The sequence below is a fragment of the Ursus americanus genome, chromosome 20 (assembly GCF_024610735.1).
Source record: "Ursus americanus isolate L20-20 chromosome 20, mUrsAme1.1.p, whole genome shotgun sequence".
NCBI classification, from domain to species: Eukaryota; Metazoa; Chordata; class Mammalia; order Carnivora; family Ursidae; genus Ursus; species Ursus americanus.
The window spans coordinates 11,521,890-11,537,644 of NC_142146.1; the positions used below are offsets into that span (position 1 = coordinate 11,521,890).

Here is a 15,755-nt window from a genome sequence, read left to right on the forward strand (position 1 = left end):
CCCCCTACTCCTCCCCCCATCTCTCTCTACAGGAAAAAAAAAAAAAGCAGAGTCTCATGAGCTATAGAATAATCACAAAATACTTTATACAGGGACACCTCATTTTATTGAGCATTGCAGATATTGCATTTTTTTACAAACTGAAGGTCTGTGGCAACTCTCCATGGATCAAGTCTATTGGTGCTATTTTTCCAACAGCATTTGCTCACTTAGGTCTCTGTCACATTTTGGTAATTCTCACAATATTTCAAACTTTTTTCATATTATTTATTATATTCGAATGGCGGCAATCTCATGATAAAACTTTAATGAATGAGGAGTTGATTCTTATGGATGAGCAAACAAAGCAATTTCTTGAGAAGGAATCTACTTCTGGTAAAAATGCTGTGAAGATTGTTGAAATGACAGCAAATCATTTAGAATATTACATGAACTTAGTTGATAAAGTCACAGCAGGGTTTGAGAAAACTGACTCTAATTTTGAAAGAAGTTCTACTTGGGTAAAATGCTATCAAACAACATCACATGCTACAGAGAAATCATTCATGAAAGGACGAGTCAATCAGTGAGGCAAATTTCATTGTTGGATTATTTTGGGAAATTGCTATAGCTACCTCACCCTTCAGCAAATACCACCGTGATCAGTCACTAGCCATCAACACTGAGGTAAGAATCCCCCTCCATGAGGAAAAAAATTACAGCTCACTGAAAGCTCAAATGAGGGTTAGCATTTTTTTTTTTGCAATAAGGTATTTTTTTAATTAAGGTATGTACATTCATTTTTTAGACATAATGCCACTTCACACTTAACAGACCACAGTGCAGTTTAAACATAACTTTTACATGCACTGGGAAATCAAAACGTACTTTATCGTAATACTCACCTTATTGTGGTAGTCTGGAACTGAACCTGCAATACCTTTAAGGTATGCCTGTATTTGCATCCTCAGAGTCCCAAGAAAGGAAAGAAAGAGTGAACAAGTATTTGAAGAAACAATGCCTGGAAAATACCCACATTTAGCAGAAAAAATAAATCTACAGATTTAAGGAGCTGAACAAACTCAGAATAAAAGAAACTCAAAGAAACTGACACCACAGGGGCGCCTGGGTGGCGCAGTCGTTAAGTGTCTGCCTTCGGCTCAGGGCGTGATCCCAGTGTTCTGAGATCAAGCCCCGCATCAGGCTCCTCCGCTGGGAGCCTGCTTCTTCCTCTCCCACTCCCCCTGCTTGTGTTCCCTTTCTCACTGGCTGTCTCTCTGTCAAATAAATAAATATAATCTTTAAAAAAAGAAGAAGAAAGAAAGAAACTGACACCACAGATAAATTACAATTAAGCTTCTAAATTCTAAAAGACAAAGAAAATGTCTTTAAAACAACCAGAGAGGAATGGCCCAGCACTTATAAAGAACATCAATTATAATAACAGATTTTTTCATATGAAACTATGAGGACCAAAAGAAAGTGTAATATTTGGGGGGACTTTAAAAAAAAATTGTCAACCAGAGTTTTAACTGCAGAGAAATATGCTTTGGGAATGCAAGAGAAATAAAGATTTCTCAGAAAAAGGAAAAGTAATAGTTCCTTTATAACAAATCTATCTTTAAAGAATGGCTTAAGGGGGTGCCTGGGTGGCTCAGTCGTTAAGCGTCTGCCTTTGGCTCAGGGCGTGATCCCGGCGTTCTGGGATCGAGCCCCACATCAGGCTCCTCCGCTGGAAGCCTGCCTCTTCCTCTCCCACTACCCATGCTTGTGTTCCCTCTCTCGCTGGCTGTCTCTATCTCTGTCAAATAAATAAATAAAAATCTTAAAAAAATAAAAAATAAAAATAAAAGGAGTTATGGCTTTAAAAAAAAAAAGAATGGCTTAAGAAAGTTCTCTAAACATAAAGGAAACTTCATCAGACTAAGAATATCAAAAAAGTAAAGAAGAACATCAGAATGGGTAAAACTAGGGGTATTTGTAATAGGCTAACCTACATTAACCTAAAATAAGGCAGACAGAAGTGGCTATCTTGACACTAAATGAAGTAGATGTCACAGAAAATAAAACTCTCAGAGACAAAGAGAAACTTAAATAATGATAAAAGCATCTATCCAGGAAGACATAATAACCCTAAATATGTATGTGCTAAACAATGGAGCTTCCAAATACATGAAGTAAAAATTGTTACAGATGTAGTGAAAAGAAGGGGCACCTGCACCCCAATGTTCATAGCAGCAATGTCCACAACAGCCAAACCGTGAAAAGAGCTGAGATGTCCTTCAACAGATGAATGGATAAAGAAGATGTGGTCCATATATACAATGGAATCTTACTCAGCCATCAGAAAGGATGAATACCTACCGTTTGCATCAACATGGATGGAACTGGAGGGGATTATGCTAAGTGAAATAAGTCAAGCAGAGAAAGACAATTATCATTTGGTTTCACTCATATGTGGAACATAAGAAATAGCACAAAGGATCATAGGGGAAGGGAGGGAAAACTGAATGAGAAGAAATCACAGAGGGAGACAAACCATTACAGACTGGGAAACAAACTGAGGGGTGCAGAAGGGGAGGTAGGTGGGGGGGATGGGATAACTGGGTGATGGGCATTAAGGAGGGCACATGATGTGATGAGCACTGGGTGTTACACACAACTAATGAATCACTGAACACTATACCAAAAACTAATGATGTACTATATGTTGGCTAATTGAAATTAAATTTTAAAAAAAAGAAACCTAAGCAAAAGACAAATGTGACTTACATCTAAAACAGTTAATTAAAATATACCCAAAGGAGAAGGCTGGTTTCCCCACAGCCTCACCAAGAAAATACATTTTCAGAACCTGCCAGGGCACTGAGTGAGAAACATTATCTCTGCTGGTTTCCCTTAGAAGGAGGAAGAGTAAAGTGCATTCCTCTTACAACAAGGCAGTTACTCATACGTTTAAAGGTACTCCTCATTCCTTTCTCCGTGAAGTGTCTGTTCATAACTTTCATCTCTGTTTCTGCCACAGCCCTTTTATCTTGTTGGCGAGTTTGCACTTCCACATCCCATGTTAGAGGCTTCCCTTAAATATCTGGTCATTCTTAAGATCCATTTATATTTTTAAATAATGCACTGAAGTGTTGTTGGGAGGTGTATGTGCAGGAGCAGGGCCTAAGGCTGAGGGGCTCCAATATTCGGGTCACTAGCTGCAGAAGGGGACATCCAAATGGCAGCCCCTGTGGGGCTTTTATCAGGATTTGGTCAGCTTCCTGGAGATGAATCTCCAAATTCTGGCCAACAGTACATCAGCCAGGCTGTCAACAGTCTGCAAGCGCAGTAGAATAGGGGGTGGAAGGCCTCACCCTTCAAAGTAGACTTGTGTACAGTCTTCAGATTTCTCACAAGGCAACTACTTCATCTCCCTCTTATCTATATGTGAAAATACTCAAATTGGCAGCATTTCCAATTCACACCATCCAGAATGCATTTCAAGTCTCCTGCTACGGCAAAAGAGGCAGAGTCTCCTGGATGTTTGTGTTGGAGGAAGGGGAGTGGGGATCAACTCTCCCTACAGATTCCCCATCAATTCTGTCTTGAACCTCCCCTCCCCCTCACCACCACCATCAAATGTAGCAGGCACCCCTAATTTCCAACCTTTCCAGAGTTCTGTCACGCAGTCATCAGGTCTCCTCACAGCTTTCCCCTTGGACAAAAAGGCATCTTGGCAATCTTCATTCTGCTGAATGAGCAAGCATCATCTGTCAGCTTTCCAGCTTCCAAAATCCAAAGATGAGGTGGCGATGCTCACCGGCTTTTGGTGACTTTCTCATTCCTTGACTTGCAGCTCTGTACAGTATCAGAAGATAGCACGTTCAAGCAGAAGACGACTGCTAACATTTCTTCAGTTGTCGGTTCCTTTCTTCCCCCTGGCATTCAGGGCGTGTGAGGTCTAGAACTTCACTCCGTCTTTCCTATTGTTTCCACACAAACTGCTCAGGTCTCTGTCATCAGCTCAGTGTGGTTCAGTGTGTTCTTTCATACTGCCTTTCACGGCCCTAACACCCTCCTCAGCAGAAGCCAAGCTCTTTGAGTTCCTCTGCTGAATTTCAAAAAACTGCCTCTCCGCAGAGTTTTCATTACTTGTTTGTTAAAATTCTGTCCATCGCATTCGTTCTGGCCCAGTAAGAGCTGCCTGTTCTTCTTCCTCCTCCTTCAAGTACCAAGTCTCTGTCAATGGACTATGACAAATTGACAAATCTGCTTACTCATGACTTCATCTACTCAGCACCTGACCAGGACAGGTTGTGGCAAAGAAGCAGGTGGTGAGAGGGAGCGGTTCTCTTCAAGTGCAAGGAAATGAGGTCATTTGCCTGCAGCCTCCCACTGACCAGGGACAGATTGGCCCCCATTCAGTCCCGCTCCCGATGTCCTAGGAACAGGCATGCTGGCCCCAACAACCGCACATAGAAAGCATCTGCATTTTGGACCCTGTGGACGCCCCAAGAATTGCTATTTACCAAGGTTTAGGAGATAGCAAGTCAACTCTGCCACACAGCACAAGTAGAATGGAGCCTGTCCTTACCTCTCCAGCAATGCTGAGTCTCATCTTCCAGGCTCCTTCTCAACACACATCCTGCTCACTGTGGTGCTCCAGAGAGTCGGCAGGGTGGAAGCTGGGGCCAGGGTATGCATGCATTCAGGCCACCATCTTCCCGCCACTGCTAAAGTTTCTAAATATTCATTCAGACACACAGAAATCACAGCAATTTCCTGGGGGGGACCAAATAGATCATGCCCTGGCTCTGATGGTCTGAATGTTTCAGTTCCTTCCAGTTAAAAGGTTTCTGCAGTTGGGGTTGAGAGGGGTATTTGAGACATGATCAGAGTGGCTCTCAGAAGACGAGACCCTTACACTGACCAGAAACCTGAATGACCTGAGGAAGCCAGCCATGGAAACTTCTGGGGAAAGAGCATTATGGGCACAAGGAACAGCACCTGGGAAAGGCCATGAGGTGAGTCTAGTAGGTTTACTGTGTTCGAAAAGCAGTAAGAAAAAGTATGTGGCTGGAATGGAGCAAGAGCCAAGAAGAGTCATAACACAGGCTGAGAGGTAGGCAGGGACTAGGTGCAGTAGGGCAGGGGAGGCCAAGGCTATCATTTCAGCATGACAGAATATTATTAGAAGAGTCTGAGCGAGGAAGAAACAAAAGCCAACTCACACTGTGTAAGAGATTCTCTGGTTGCTACATGGAGACCAGACTATGAGTCCAAGAAATGATGTTAGAACATCTGTTGAGAAACTATATTATTTGCCCTGGTGAAAATGATGGTAGACACACGGAGTAGAGGCAGCAAAGCGAGTGGTGAGAGGCCTTTACAAATAGACTAGAACTTCTGCTTCTGGTTCTAATGGACTAAGGGACAGGATGCATGCTCCCATTTGAAACAACTATAAAATATGCAGTCATCAGGACAGTATGGTACTGGCACAGAAACAGACACACAGATCAATGGAACAGCATAGAGAACCCAGAAATGGACTCTCAACAATATGGTCAACTAATTTTCGACAAAGCAGGAAAGAATATCCAATGAAAAAAAGACAGTCTCTTCAACAAATGGTGTTAGGAAAACAACAGCCACATGCAGAAGAATGAAACTGGACCACTTTCTTACACCATACGCAAAAATAAACTCAAAATGAATGAAAGACCTAAATGTGAGACAGGAATCCATCAAAATCCTAGAGGAGAACATAGGCAGCAACCTCTGTGACCTCGGCCACAGCAACTTCTCACTAGACACATCTCCAAAGGCAAGGGAAACAAAGGCAAAAATGAACTACTGGGGCTTTATCAGGATAAAAAGCTTTTGCACAGCAAAGGAAACAGTTGACAAAACTAAAAGACACCTACGAAATGGGAGAAGATATCTGTAAATGTCTTATCAGATAAAGGGCTAGTATCCAAAATCTATAAAGGACTTATCAAACTCAACAGCCAAAAACAAAAATCCAGTCAAGAAATGGGCAGAAGACATGAACAGACATTTCTCCAAAGAAGACATGCAAATGGCCAACAGACATGAAAAAATGCTCAACATCAGGGAAATACAAATCAAAACCACAATGAGATACCACCTCACACCTGTCAGAATGGCTAAAATTAACAACTGAAGAAATGACAGATGTTGGCAAGGATGTGGTGAGAGGGGAACTCTCTTTACACTGTTGGTGGGAATGCAAGCTGTGACAGCCATTGTGGAAAGCAGTATGGAGGTTTCTCAAAAAGTTAAAAACAGAGCTACCCTGTGACCCAGCAACTGCACTGCTAGGTATTTATCCAAAGGATACAAGCATAGGGATTCAAAGGGGCACATGCACCCCGATGTTTATAGCACCAATGTCCACAACAGCCAAAATATGGAAAGAGCCCAGAGGTCCACTGACAGATGAATGGATAAAGAAGATGTGGTAAATATATATACAATGGAATATTAGCCATCAAAAAGAATGAAATCTTGCCATTTGCAACAACGGATGGATGGAACTAGAGGGTATTATGCTAAGTGGAATCAGAGAAAGACAAATACCACCTGATCTCACTCATGTGGAATTTAAGAACAAAGCACAGAACATAAGGGAAGGGAAGGAAAAATAAGATAAAAACAGAGAGGGAGACAAACCATAAGAGACTCTTAACTCTAGGGAACAAACTGAGGGTTGCTGGAGGGGAGGTGGGTTGGGGAATGGGGTAACCAGGTGATGGGCATTAAGGACACATGATGTAAAGAGCACTGAGTGTTACATGCAACTGATAAAACACTAAATTCTACCCCGGAGACTAATAATACAGTATATGTTCACTAATTGAATTTAAATAAAAAGTTTTAAAAAAACACAACTACAAAATAGACAAAATATGTGAAACACCAGTTTTCAAGACACTGGACATAAAACAAAGCTGGACGACAAACCCTGAGGCATGGAAAGAAAGGAGGCTCTGTAAGAGTTTCTACATATCCTTCATTTAGTTCTGATTAACCCGCAATATAAGGGCATGCTAAAAGGCAAATACCAAGGAAGAATCTAATAGAACCCTACAAATGCTTTCCAAGCGATTAATATGCTCAATTAAAATCACATACTCATGAACTAATACTGGTATGTGACTTTACCTGTCTATAAGAAAAGACATTTTCAAAGACAAAATACACAAAATTAAGCTACCAGTCAAAAATAAAATAGACATTTACAACTGATTTGATGAGGAAGACACTAACTTTGATCCCTAATTAAGCAAAATGTTATCTCTCCCTCAGAAAAAGAATTCTGTTCTTCTCATTTGTAGACCTGCATTACAAAAAAAAAAAAAATTGTACTCATTTATTAGTATACTTTTACTATATCAATTTAAAAATCTGTGGATATTTGTTTTCTCTCTTGTTATAGAAATACATTCATCAATAAAAAATTTGTGGAAATTTGTTTTTTCTCGTTACATAAATACAAATAGCCACAATTTTGCCTTTTAACCCATAAATCCTAAAATATTTACTCTCTGTTTACAGGAAGAAGTTTTCCAATTTCTAATCTAGCTCAATCTCATCAATTCGAGGGTCTCCTCAGCATTCTATAATGAGTAAAAAGCTAGATTAAGAAATACATGCAACCATATATTCAAGGTTCCTCTGGGCTGTAATTTCGCACAGAACAGACAGTCCAGATGCTAATCAGGAAGCATCAGAGCATGAAGGGAACCTGAGGTGTGTCAGGACAGCTTCTCCTCTTAGAGGAAGTTTGTGGAACCCAGAGAGAGTGAGATCTGCCCAGCCGAGGACCAGTCCAGAAACTTCTCCCTGCTCTGCCTCTTCCTCTACACTTCATCAGACTGGTTCCACTGGGCTTCCAGCTGTCATTCCAGAATCTTACAAAAGTGAAAACTATGACCAAACCAACAGTCAAGAATGCCTCCCAAAGATGCAAACCAGAACCAGCTTTAAAACCCTGCCCTGGACTGCCCTCACATCTAGGAACTCTGGCTGTTTCCCACCACCCAGCTTCAGCTCCAGAGGTCTTCTCTCGGTCCTCTGTATTTCCCAGCTAAGGCTGTATGTGAAAAATTAAACCCTTAGAAAAGTCTAGAAAAAATATTTCAGTATCAGGTACACAGAAGCCAAGAAATACTATAATAAAACAGGTTCTAAATTGATGTTATTGATGAAACCATATCAGAGAAAATCATACCTTGCTTGGCAGCTAAGCAGCAGCATCTCGTGGTTATGAATCAAAATATATAAGAGAACGAGGAAGGCTTTTGCTCTAATGGAAGTTGAGGGGCTGTCAAGTAAACGGATAATTGTAGAGACAAAATCCTGTGGAAGATATTAAAATATTTTTTGAGAAAACATGAAATGAATAGAGCAGTCAACTATCATGGTCAGTAGTGCACAATAACTAAACAGATAGCAAAAAATAAAATATCAGCTACTGTTTTTGCATTCTTAATTTGTGCCGGACTCTATATTAAAATTTTAATATGTACTATCTCATTTAGACCTGAAAACTAGCCGTAACAAGTTGACACTATTATCCCTATTTTTTTGAAGAGTTTATTCATCTATTTGAGAGAGAGAGAGAGAGCGTGCACGCATGACTGGGGGGCGGGGAGAGGAAGAGGGACAAGCAGGCTGAGCTGGGAGCCTGATTCGGGGCTCACTGCAGGGCTCAATCCCAGGATGCCAGGATCATGACCTGAGCAGAAGGTAGACGCTTAACTGACTGAGCCACCCAGGCGCGCCAGTGTTATCCCTATTTTAAAGAAGAAAATGAATCTTGAAAAGTTAACAAATTCAAAAAGTTGGATTGAAATGAAGGCCAGTAGGACAACAAAGCCTGCCTCTTAACCACTCAACCACCCAACAGGAAGTGTGGCAATAAATAACTAGAAAAAGTGGAAGTCACGACTGCATGTACACGTGAACATCTGCACAAACCTGTGTCTATAGAAAACACATCTCTAGTCTACACAGCTAAGGTGCTACAGATATAAGAATACCCAAAAGAAAAACCTATATTCCTATAACATTCTGTAACTAAAGGCATAATACAAAAAGAGAAATACATACTAATATTAACATTATTTTCCCTTCTAACAGATGTACATGGCTTCAGGTGCCTATTGATATGCAAAAAGGAAATACAGACACACATACACACACAGAGGTAACGAATGTAAGCATGCAGGAATATAGGATTGTATTGTTAGTAAGGTGGCTACACAGAGCAAGAGTGGAAGTTCCCAACGGTCCTGAAGCGAAGTAAACATGTAACAGTGACACTGGTATGTCCAAGGCAAATGCAAGCAGTTAGATTTTTTGGCCATGCCACAGTCCTTTTACACTGGGTGCTATGTTACCAAGCAGGAAGAATTTACATAGGCATATGTTTTTATTTAAGGATGGAGATATACCTATGTATCTATACCTATGCATGAGTCTCACCTAGGTTCTGAATGAAATAATCAAGCTAATTCAGCACCTGGGGTTAAAAAACAAGTCAGCACTAAGGGATCTTTGAGTAATAGATCCGTTTCCACCTTTCCAGCAGGTAGACAGCAGAAAGCCCATTTCTCCACAGTCAATTCCCATTCTAATTTGTACCCTGGGCCCAAGGACCATAATTACAAATCTGTTTCCCACATTAACACAACCCACCACACATACAAACACATAATTACAAAACCACTCAAAGATCCACTAGCCTTAGACTGAAAAACTGTTCTGATTACGGAAGACTAAAAAGTCGTGATAACTGACTGCAATTCAAGATCTGACAACTTCGTTTCACATAAAAGAACATTACTGGGACAACTGCAAAATCTGAATAGGTCTGTAGATGAGTTAATAATGTTAAATAAAAGCTAACGTCTTTTTAAATCCATGGCTTGTTTTTAGGGAATATTCAGTGAAGTAATTAAAGGTAAACGAGCATCAAAAAACAAAACAAAACAAAAACAAGTAAAGGAGCACCAGGTCTGCAACCTCTTCTCATACTGGCCACGTACATGCATACACACACGGTAAAAGAAACTATAAATCAAACATGGTAAAATGTTAACATTTACTAAACGTGGGTAAAGGGTATATTGCAATCCTTTGAACTGCACATCCAACACTAAACTCAGAATCTACCCTAAACATGGGGCGCCTGGGTGGCACAGTGGTTAAGCGTCTGCCTTCGGCTCAGGGCGTGATCCCGGCGTTACGGGATCGAGCCCCACATCAGGCTCCTCTGCTGGGAGCCTGCTTCTTCCTCTCCCACTCCCCCTGCTTGTGTTCCCTCTCTCGCTGGCTGTCTCTCTCTGTCAAATAAATAAATAAAATCTTTAAAAAAAAAAAAGAATCTACCCTAAACATGATACCTGTCCTCTGAGGATCATCAAGACCAAACTTAAAAACATGAGCATCTTCCTTGACTCCTCCTTCCTCCCATGTCCAATTGATCCCCAATTACTGTGAGAGTGATACCCCCATTAACATTTCCTTATATTTCAGTGCACCATATTTTTCCTGAATTACTATAACTTTGCTTTCTTCCATCTATTTCACAAGTCATAGCCACAGTGATCTTCTCCAACAGCAAATATGATTATGTTATTCACCTATAAAATATTCTCAATAGTTGCTGCAACCCTTGAGATGAACCCTTATCATGATCTGGCTTTTTATTATCTTTCCAAAATCACTTATCACACCACCATTCCTCTATATAACCCCCAACACTCACCCTGGGGAAATAAAGCAAGAAAATAGAGAATACTGAACACAGGAAAGAGAAAAGGGGAATCCCAAGATGATTCCAGGTGACAGCTATAATGAGGCACAGAGGGCAGCTTAACCATATTGGAGTTGGTCAGAAGTCTCCAGGAGAGATCTCTTTAAGGAGAAAAAAATTGCACAGAACACATGAGGCATTGAAATGCAATCTAAAAACAGAAAGTAATGTAATAAAAGTCTGCTGAATATTGAGCTAACCAAAATTAATAGACTGAGTGCACGCTGAAAGTAAACTCCAGACAAATTTAAGATTTAAAAAATAAAAAAGAATGAAAATGTCTAGAAGAGGCCACAGGAGATAAATATATCAGATGTATATACATTTACACACACACGCACGCGCGCACACACACACACACACTTACACAAGCATTTATAGGCATGAAAAAGATCCAAGACAGTTAATGATACGTGAAAAACATACCTTAGGAATAGAGATGCAAAAATCCTCAACAAATACATGCAAGTTGAATCCAACAATACATAAAAAGTATAAATAAAAAGATCACAATCAAGTAGAGTTTATCTCAGAAATCCAAGACTGGTTCAATATTTGAGTATCAATCAATGTAATTCAGCAGATTAAATAAGCAAAATCACATGATCATATCAATAGATAATGTAAAAACATTTGACAAAATTCAACATCCATTCATGATAAAGACCCACCAAACAAGGAGTAGAAAGGAACTTCCTCAATCTGTAAAAAAGTATTAGAGAAAAACTGCAGCTAACATCATACTTAGAGGGGAAACTTGATGCTTCCCCACTGAGACTCGGAATTAAACAAGCATGTCCAATCCCATCACTCATAATTCAATATTTTACTGAAAGTCATTGCCAGTGTGATAAGGAAAGAAAAATAAATAAAAGTCGTTCACACTGTTATGGAAGCAATATTCTCAGAGGTTATGATTATCTATGTAGAAAATACCAAGGAATCTACAGAAAGGCTTCTACACCTTATAAATGAGTTTAGCAAGATCTGGTGTATTTCTATACACCAGTAATGAATGATTAGAAAACAAATTTTTAAAGTATCATTTTTCAATAACTCTAACAATAACAACAGAAATACAGGTATAAACCTAACAAAATTTGTGGAGACTCAGTAAGCTGAAAACTATACAACAATTATGAAAGAAAAACTGTTAAAGACATAAATAAATGGAGACATTTCATGTTTATCCATTAAAAAACTCGAGATAGTTCATATGACAATTTCCCCCCAAAATGACTTACAGATTTAATGCAATTCCAATTAAAAAAAAAATCCCAGCAGGATTTTTTTGTAGATATAAACAAGCTAATCATAAAAATTATACGGAAAGGCAAAGGAACCCATAAACAAAACAATTTAGGGTGGGAAGATGAGAGAATCACACAATTATTTTAAAACATAAAAAAAAAAAACCCAACCCTACAGTAATCAAAATAATGTGGTACTGACAAAATGACAGATACAGAGACCAAGGAAATAGAGTTCAGAAATGGAGTCAATTAGTTTAGGACAAAGTTGCAAAGGAAACTTAGTGATTAAAGGACAGTCTTTTCAATAAGTAGTGCTTATTATGGATATCCACATGCAAAAAAAAAAAATTTACTTCATTCCATACTGTGCATCATATACAAAAATTGCAATCATACAAAATGAATCATACAACTGAATAAAAAAGGTAGAACTATAAAGTTCTTACAAGAAAACAGAACAGAAAATCTTCATGACCTTAGGTTAGGATGTTTTTAGATATAACACCAAAAGCACAATCCATAAAAGAAATAAATGATGAACTGAACTTCATGACTATTAAAATTATCCTCTGTGGAAAACAAATAAGAAAAGACAAGCCCGATACTAGCATAAAGTATTTGTATCCAGAATATACAAAGAACTCTCAAAACTCAATACTAAGAAAAAAGCATCTTTAATGGGCAAAATATTTAAACAGACATTTCACCAAAGAACATATGTGGATATTCACATAAACACAAGAGGATGCTCATTATCACAATCATTAAAATAATGTAAATTGAGATCACAATGAGACACTATGCAATTATTAGAATGACCAACTGAAAAATGACTAGTATGTGGAACAACTAGAATTCTATATGCATTGCTGGTAGGACTGCAAAATGGTACTCTAGAAAATAGCTTGGCAGTTTCATAAAAGAAATACTAAACACACACCTACCATATACTAGATGCAGCCATTGCATTTCTAGGTATCTATTCCAGTGAAATAAAAATGTATGTTCACAGAAAAACCTACACACAAAAGCTGACAGCAACACTTTTCATTAGCAGTCAAGAAATGGAAACGACCCTTTGAATGGGTACATGGGTATATAAACTGTGGTGTATCTACATGATGGAATAGCACTCAGCAATAAAAAGAAATGAACTATTGATACAACATGGATGAATCTCAACTGCATTAAGTAAAAAAAAAAAGTCTCAAAGATTACATACAACATAGTTCCATTTACATAACATTTTAGAAAAGGTAAAACTTTGGGGGAAAGAAGACATCAGTAATTCCCAGCGAATGGGGTGGGAGGTGGTCTGCCTAAAAACCGAGCAGCACAATGTCATTCTTCGGGATGCTGCAACTGTTCTCTATCCTTCTTGTGGTGGTAGTGACAGGGTCTGCGCATGTGTCACAGAACTGTATTCCAAAAGTAAATTGCACTGTATATAAATGTTAGAAGTGATATAAAGTGAGGGGGGGGCAGCAAACAGGAATAGAAAGCAGGAACCGTGTTTCTGTTCCTAATATACAAAGAATTACATAATGACTCTTCCCCTCATACAAGGCAGAATTTAGGCCAAAAAGAAGTAAACAAGATGAGGAACACGTTTTAATGCTGAAGGCCACCATTCAAAACAAACACTTAACAGTCATGAATACAGTAATGAATGATATGCTCTAAATAGCATAGTAACCACTTCTATAAAGTGGAAACTATAGAAGATGCAAGAAGCGACAGACTTTATCATACCACTCTCAGCCCAAGACTGCCAAGACAACAAAAATAAGGGAGAATACAAAAGACCAAATGTTATAAACAGATAAGATGTTATATATCCAACTTTACACTTAGATAACAGAAAATGTACCTTTTTCTTCAACATAAAATGTTCCTTTTTTAATTGTTAAAAGTGAACTTTATTAAACATAAAAGTATATATTTTTTTTATAATTTTTATTTTGTTATATTAGTCACCATACAGTACATCCCCAGCCCTTGATGCAAAACAATGAGCCATGACTCATTACTCGCGTACAACACCCAGTGCACCATGCAACATGTGCCCTCCCCAATACCCATCACCGGCCTATCCCAATCCCCCACCGCCCTCCCCTCTGAAGCCCTCAGTTTGTTTCCCAACTGACCATATAAAAGGTCACAAAGAAAACCTTAATGTAATCCATAAAATAGTTTTTTTAGATTTCATCTCTCCCCCCACCCACCCACCTCCCCTCTGACAACCACCAGTTTGTTCTCTGTGTTTGTCTTTTTTGTCTCTTGTTTTGGTTTTTCATTCGTTTGTTTTGTCTCTTAAATTCCACATGAGTGAAATCAGATGGTATTTGTCTTTGTCTGACTTATTTCACTTATCATCATACCCTCTGAAGTCCATCCGTGTTGTTGCAAATGGCAAGATCTCATTCTTTTTATGGCTGAGTAATATTTCTGTGTGTGTGTGTGTGTGTGTGCACGCGCGCGCGTGTGTGTGTGTCATCATCTTTATTCATTCATCTACCAATGGATGCTTGGGCTGCTTCCACATCTTGGCTAGAGTAAATAATGCTGCAATAAACAAAGATGCACTATCTTTTTGAATTAATGTTTTCATTTTCTTTGGGTAAATACCCATTATGAGATCATATGGTAATTCTATTTTTAATTTTTTGAGGAACCTCTATACTGTTTTCCACAGTGGCTGTTCCAGTTTGCATTCCCACCAACATTGCACGAGGATTCCCTTCTCTTCACATTCCCACCAACATTTGTTATCTCTTGTCTTTTTGATTCTAGTCATTCTGACAGGAATATGACAATATCTCATTATGGTTTTGATTTGCATTTCCCTGATGATGAGTGATGTTCAGCCATCTTTTCATGGGTCTGTTAGCCATCTGTATGACTTCTTTGGAAAAATGTCTTTTTAGGTTCTCTGCCCATTTTTAATTAGATTTGCATTGGTGTTTGTTTTTTGGGGGGGGGCACTGAGTTACATAAGTTCTTTATATATTTTAGATATTAACCCCTTATTGACTACATCATCTGCAAATATCTTCTCTCATTCAGTAGGTTACTTTTTGCTTCGTTGATGGTATCTTTTGCTGTGAAAAGCTTTTCATTTTGATGTATTCCCAATAATTTATTTTGCCTTTGTTTCTCTTGCCTGAGGAGACATATCTTAAAAAAATGTTTCTACAGCTGATGTCATGGAAATTACTATGGTTTTTTTCTTAGGAATCTTATGGCTTCAAGTCTCACAGTTAGGTCCTTAATCCATTTTGAATTTATTTTTGTGTATGGTGTAAGAAAGTGCTCCAGTTTTCCCAGCACCATTGTGTCTTTTCCCCTTGTATATTCTTGCCTCCATTGTTGTAGATTGATTAACCATAAAAGCACAGGTTTATTTCTGGACTCCCTATTCTGTTCCATTGATCTGTGTGTCTATTTTTATGTCAGTACCATACTGTTTTGATTACTACAGCTTTGTACTATATCTTGAAATCTGGGATTGTGATACCTCCAGCTTTGTTCTTTTTCAAGATTGGTTTGGGCTTTTTGGGGTCTTCTGTGGTTCCATACAAATTTTTGTTCCAGTTTTGTGAAAAATGTTGTTGGTATTTTGATATGATTGCAGGAAATCTGTAGACTGCTTTGGGTATATGGGCACTTTTTAAAAATATTAATTCTTCTAA

General features: G+C 38.7%; 1 protein-coding gene across 5 annotated transcripts in view; it reads right to left on the reverse strand.

Annotated features, from left to right (window-relative positions):
- ULK4 (unc-51 like kinase 4) overlaps nucleotides 1-15,755 on the reverse strand; it is a 592,979-nt gene that overhangs the window by 430,181 nt on the left and 147,043 nt on the right. For all 5 annotated transcript variants that reach the window (XM_087870115.1, XM_045798163.2, XM_045798161.2 and 2 more), the window contains one exon: nucleotides 8,222-8,349. In XM_087870115.1, the coding sequence (XP_087726241.1) occupies nucleotides 8,222-8,349 (128 nt within the window). The remainder of the gene's footprint in view (nucleotides 1-8,221; nucleotides 8,350-15,755) is intronic.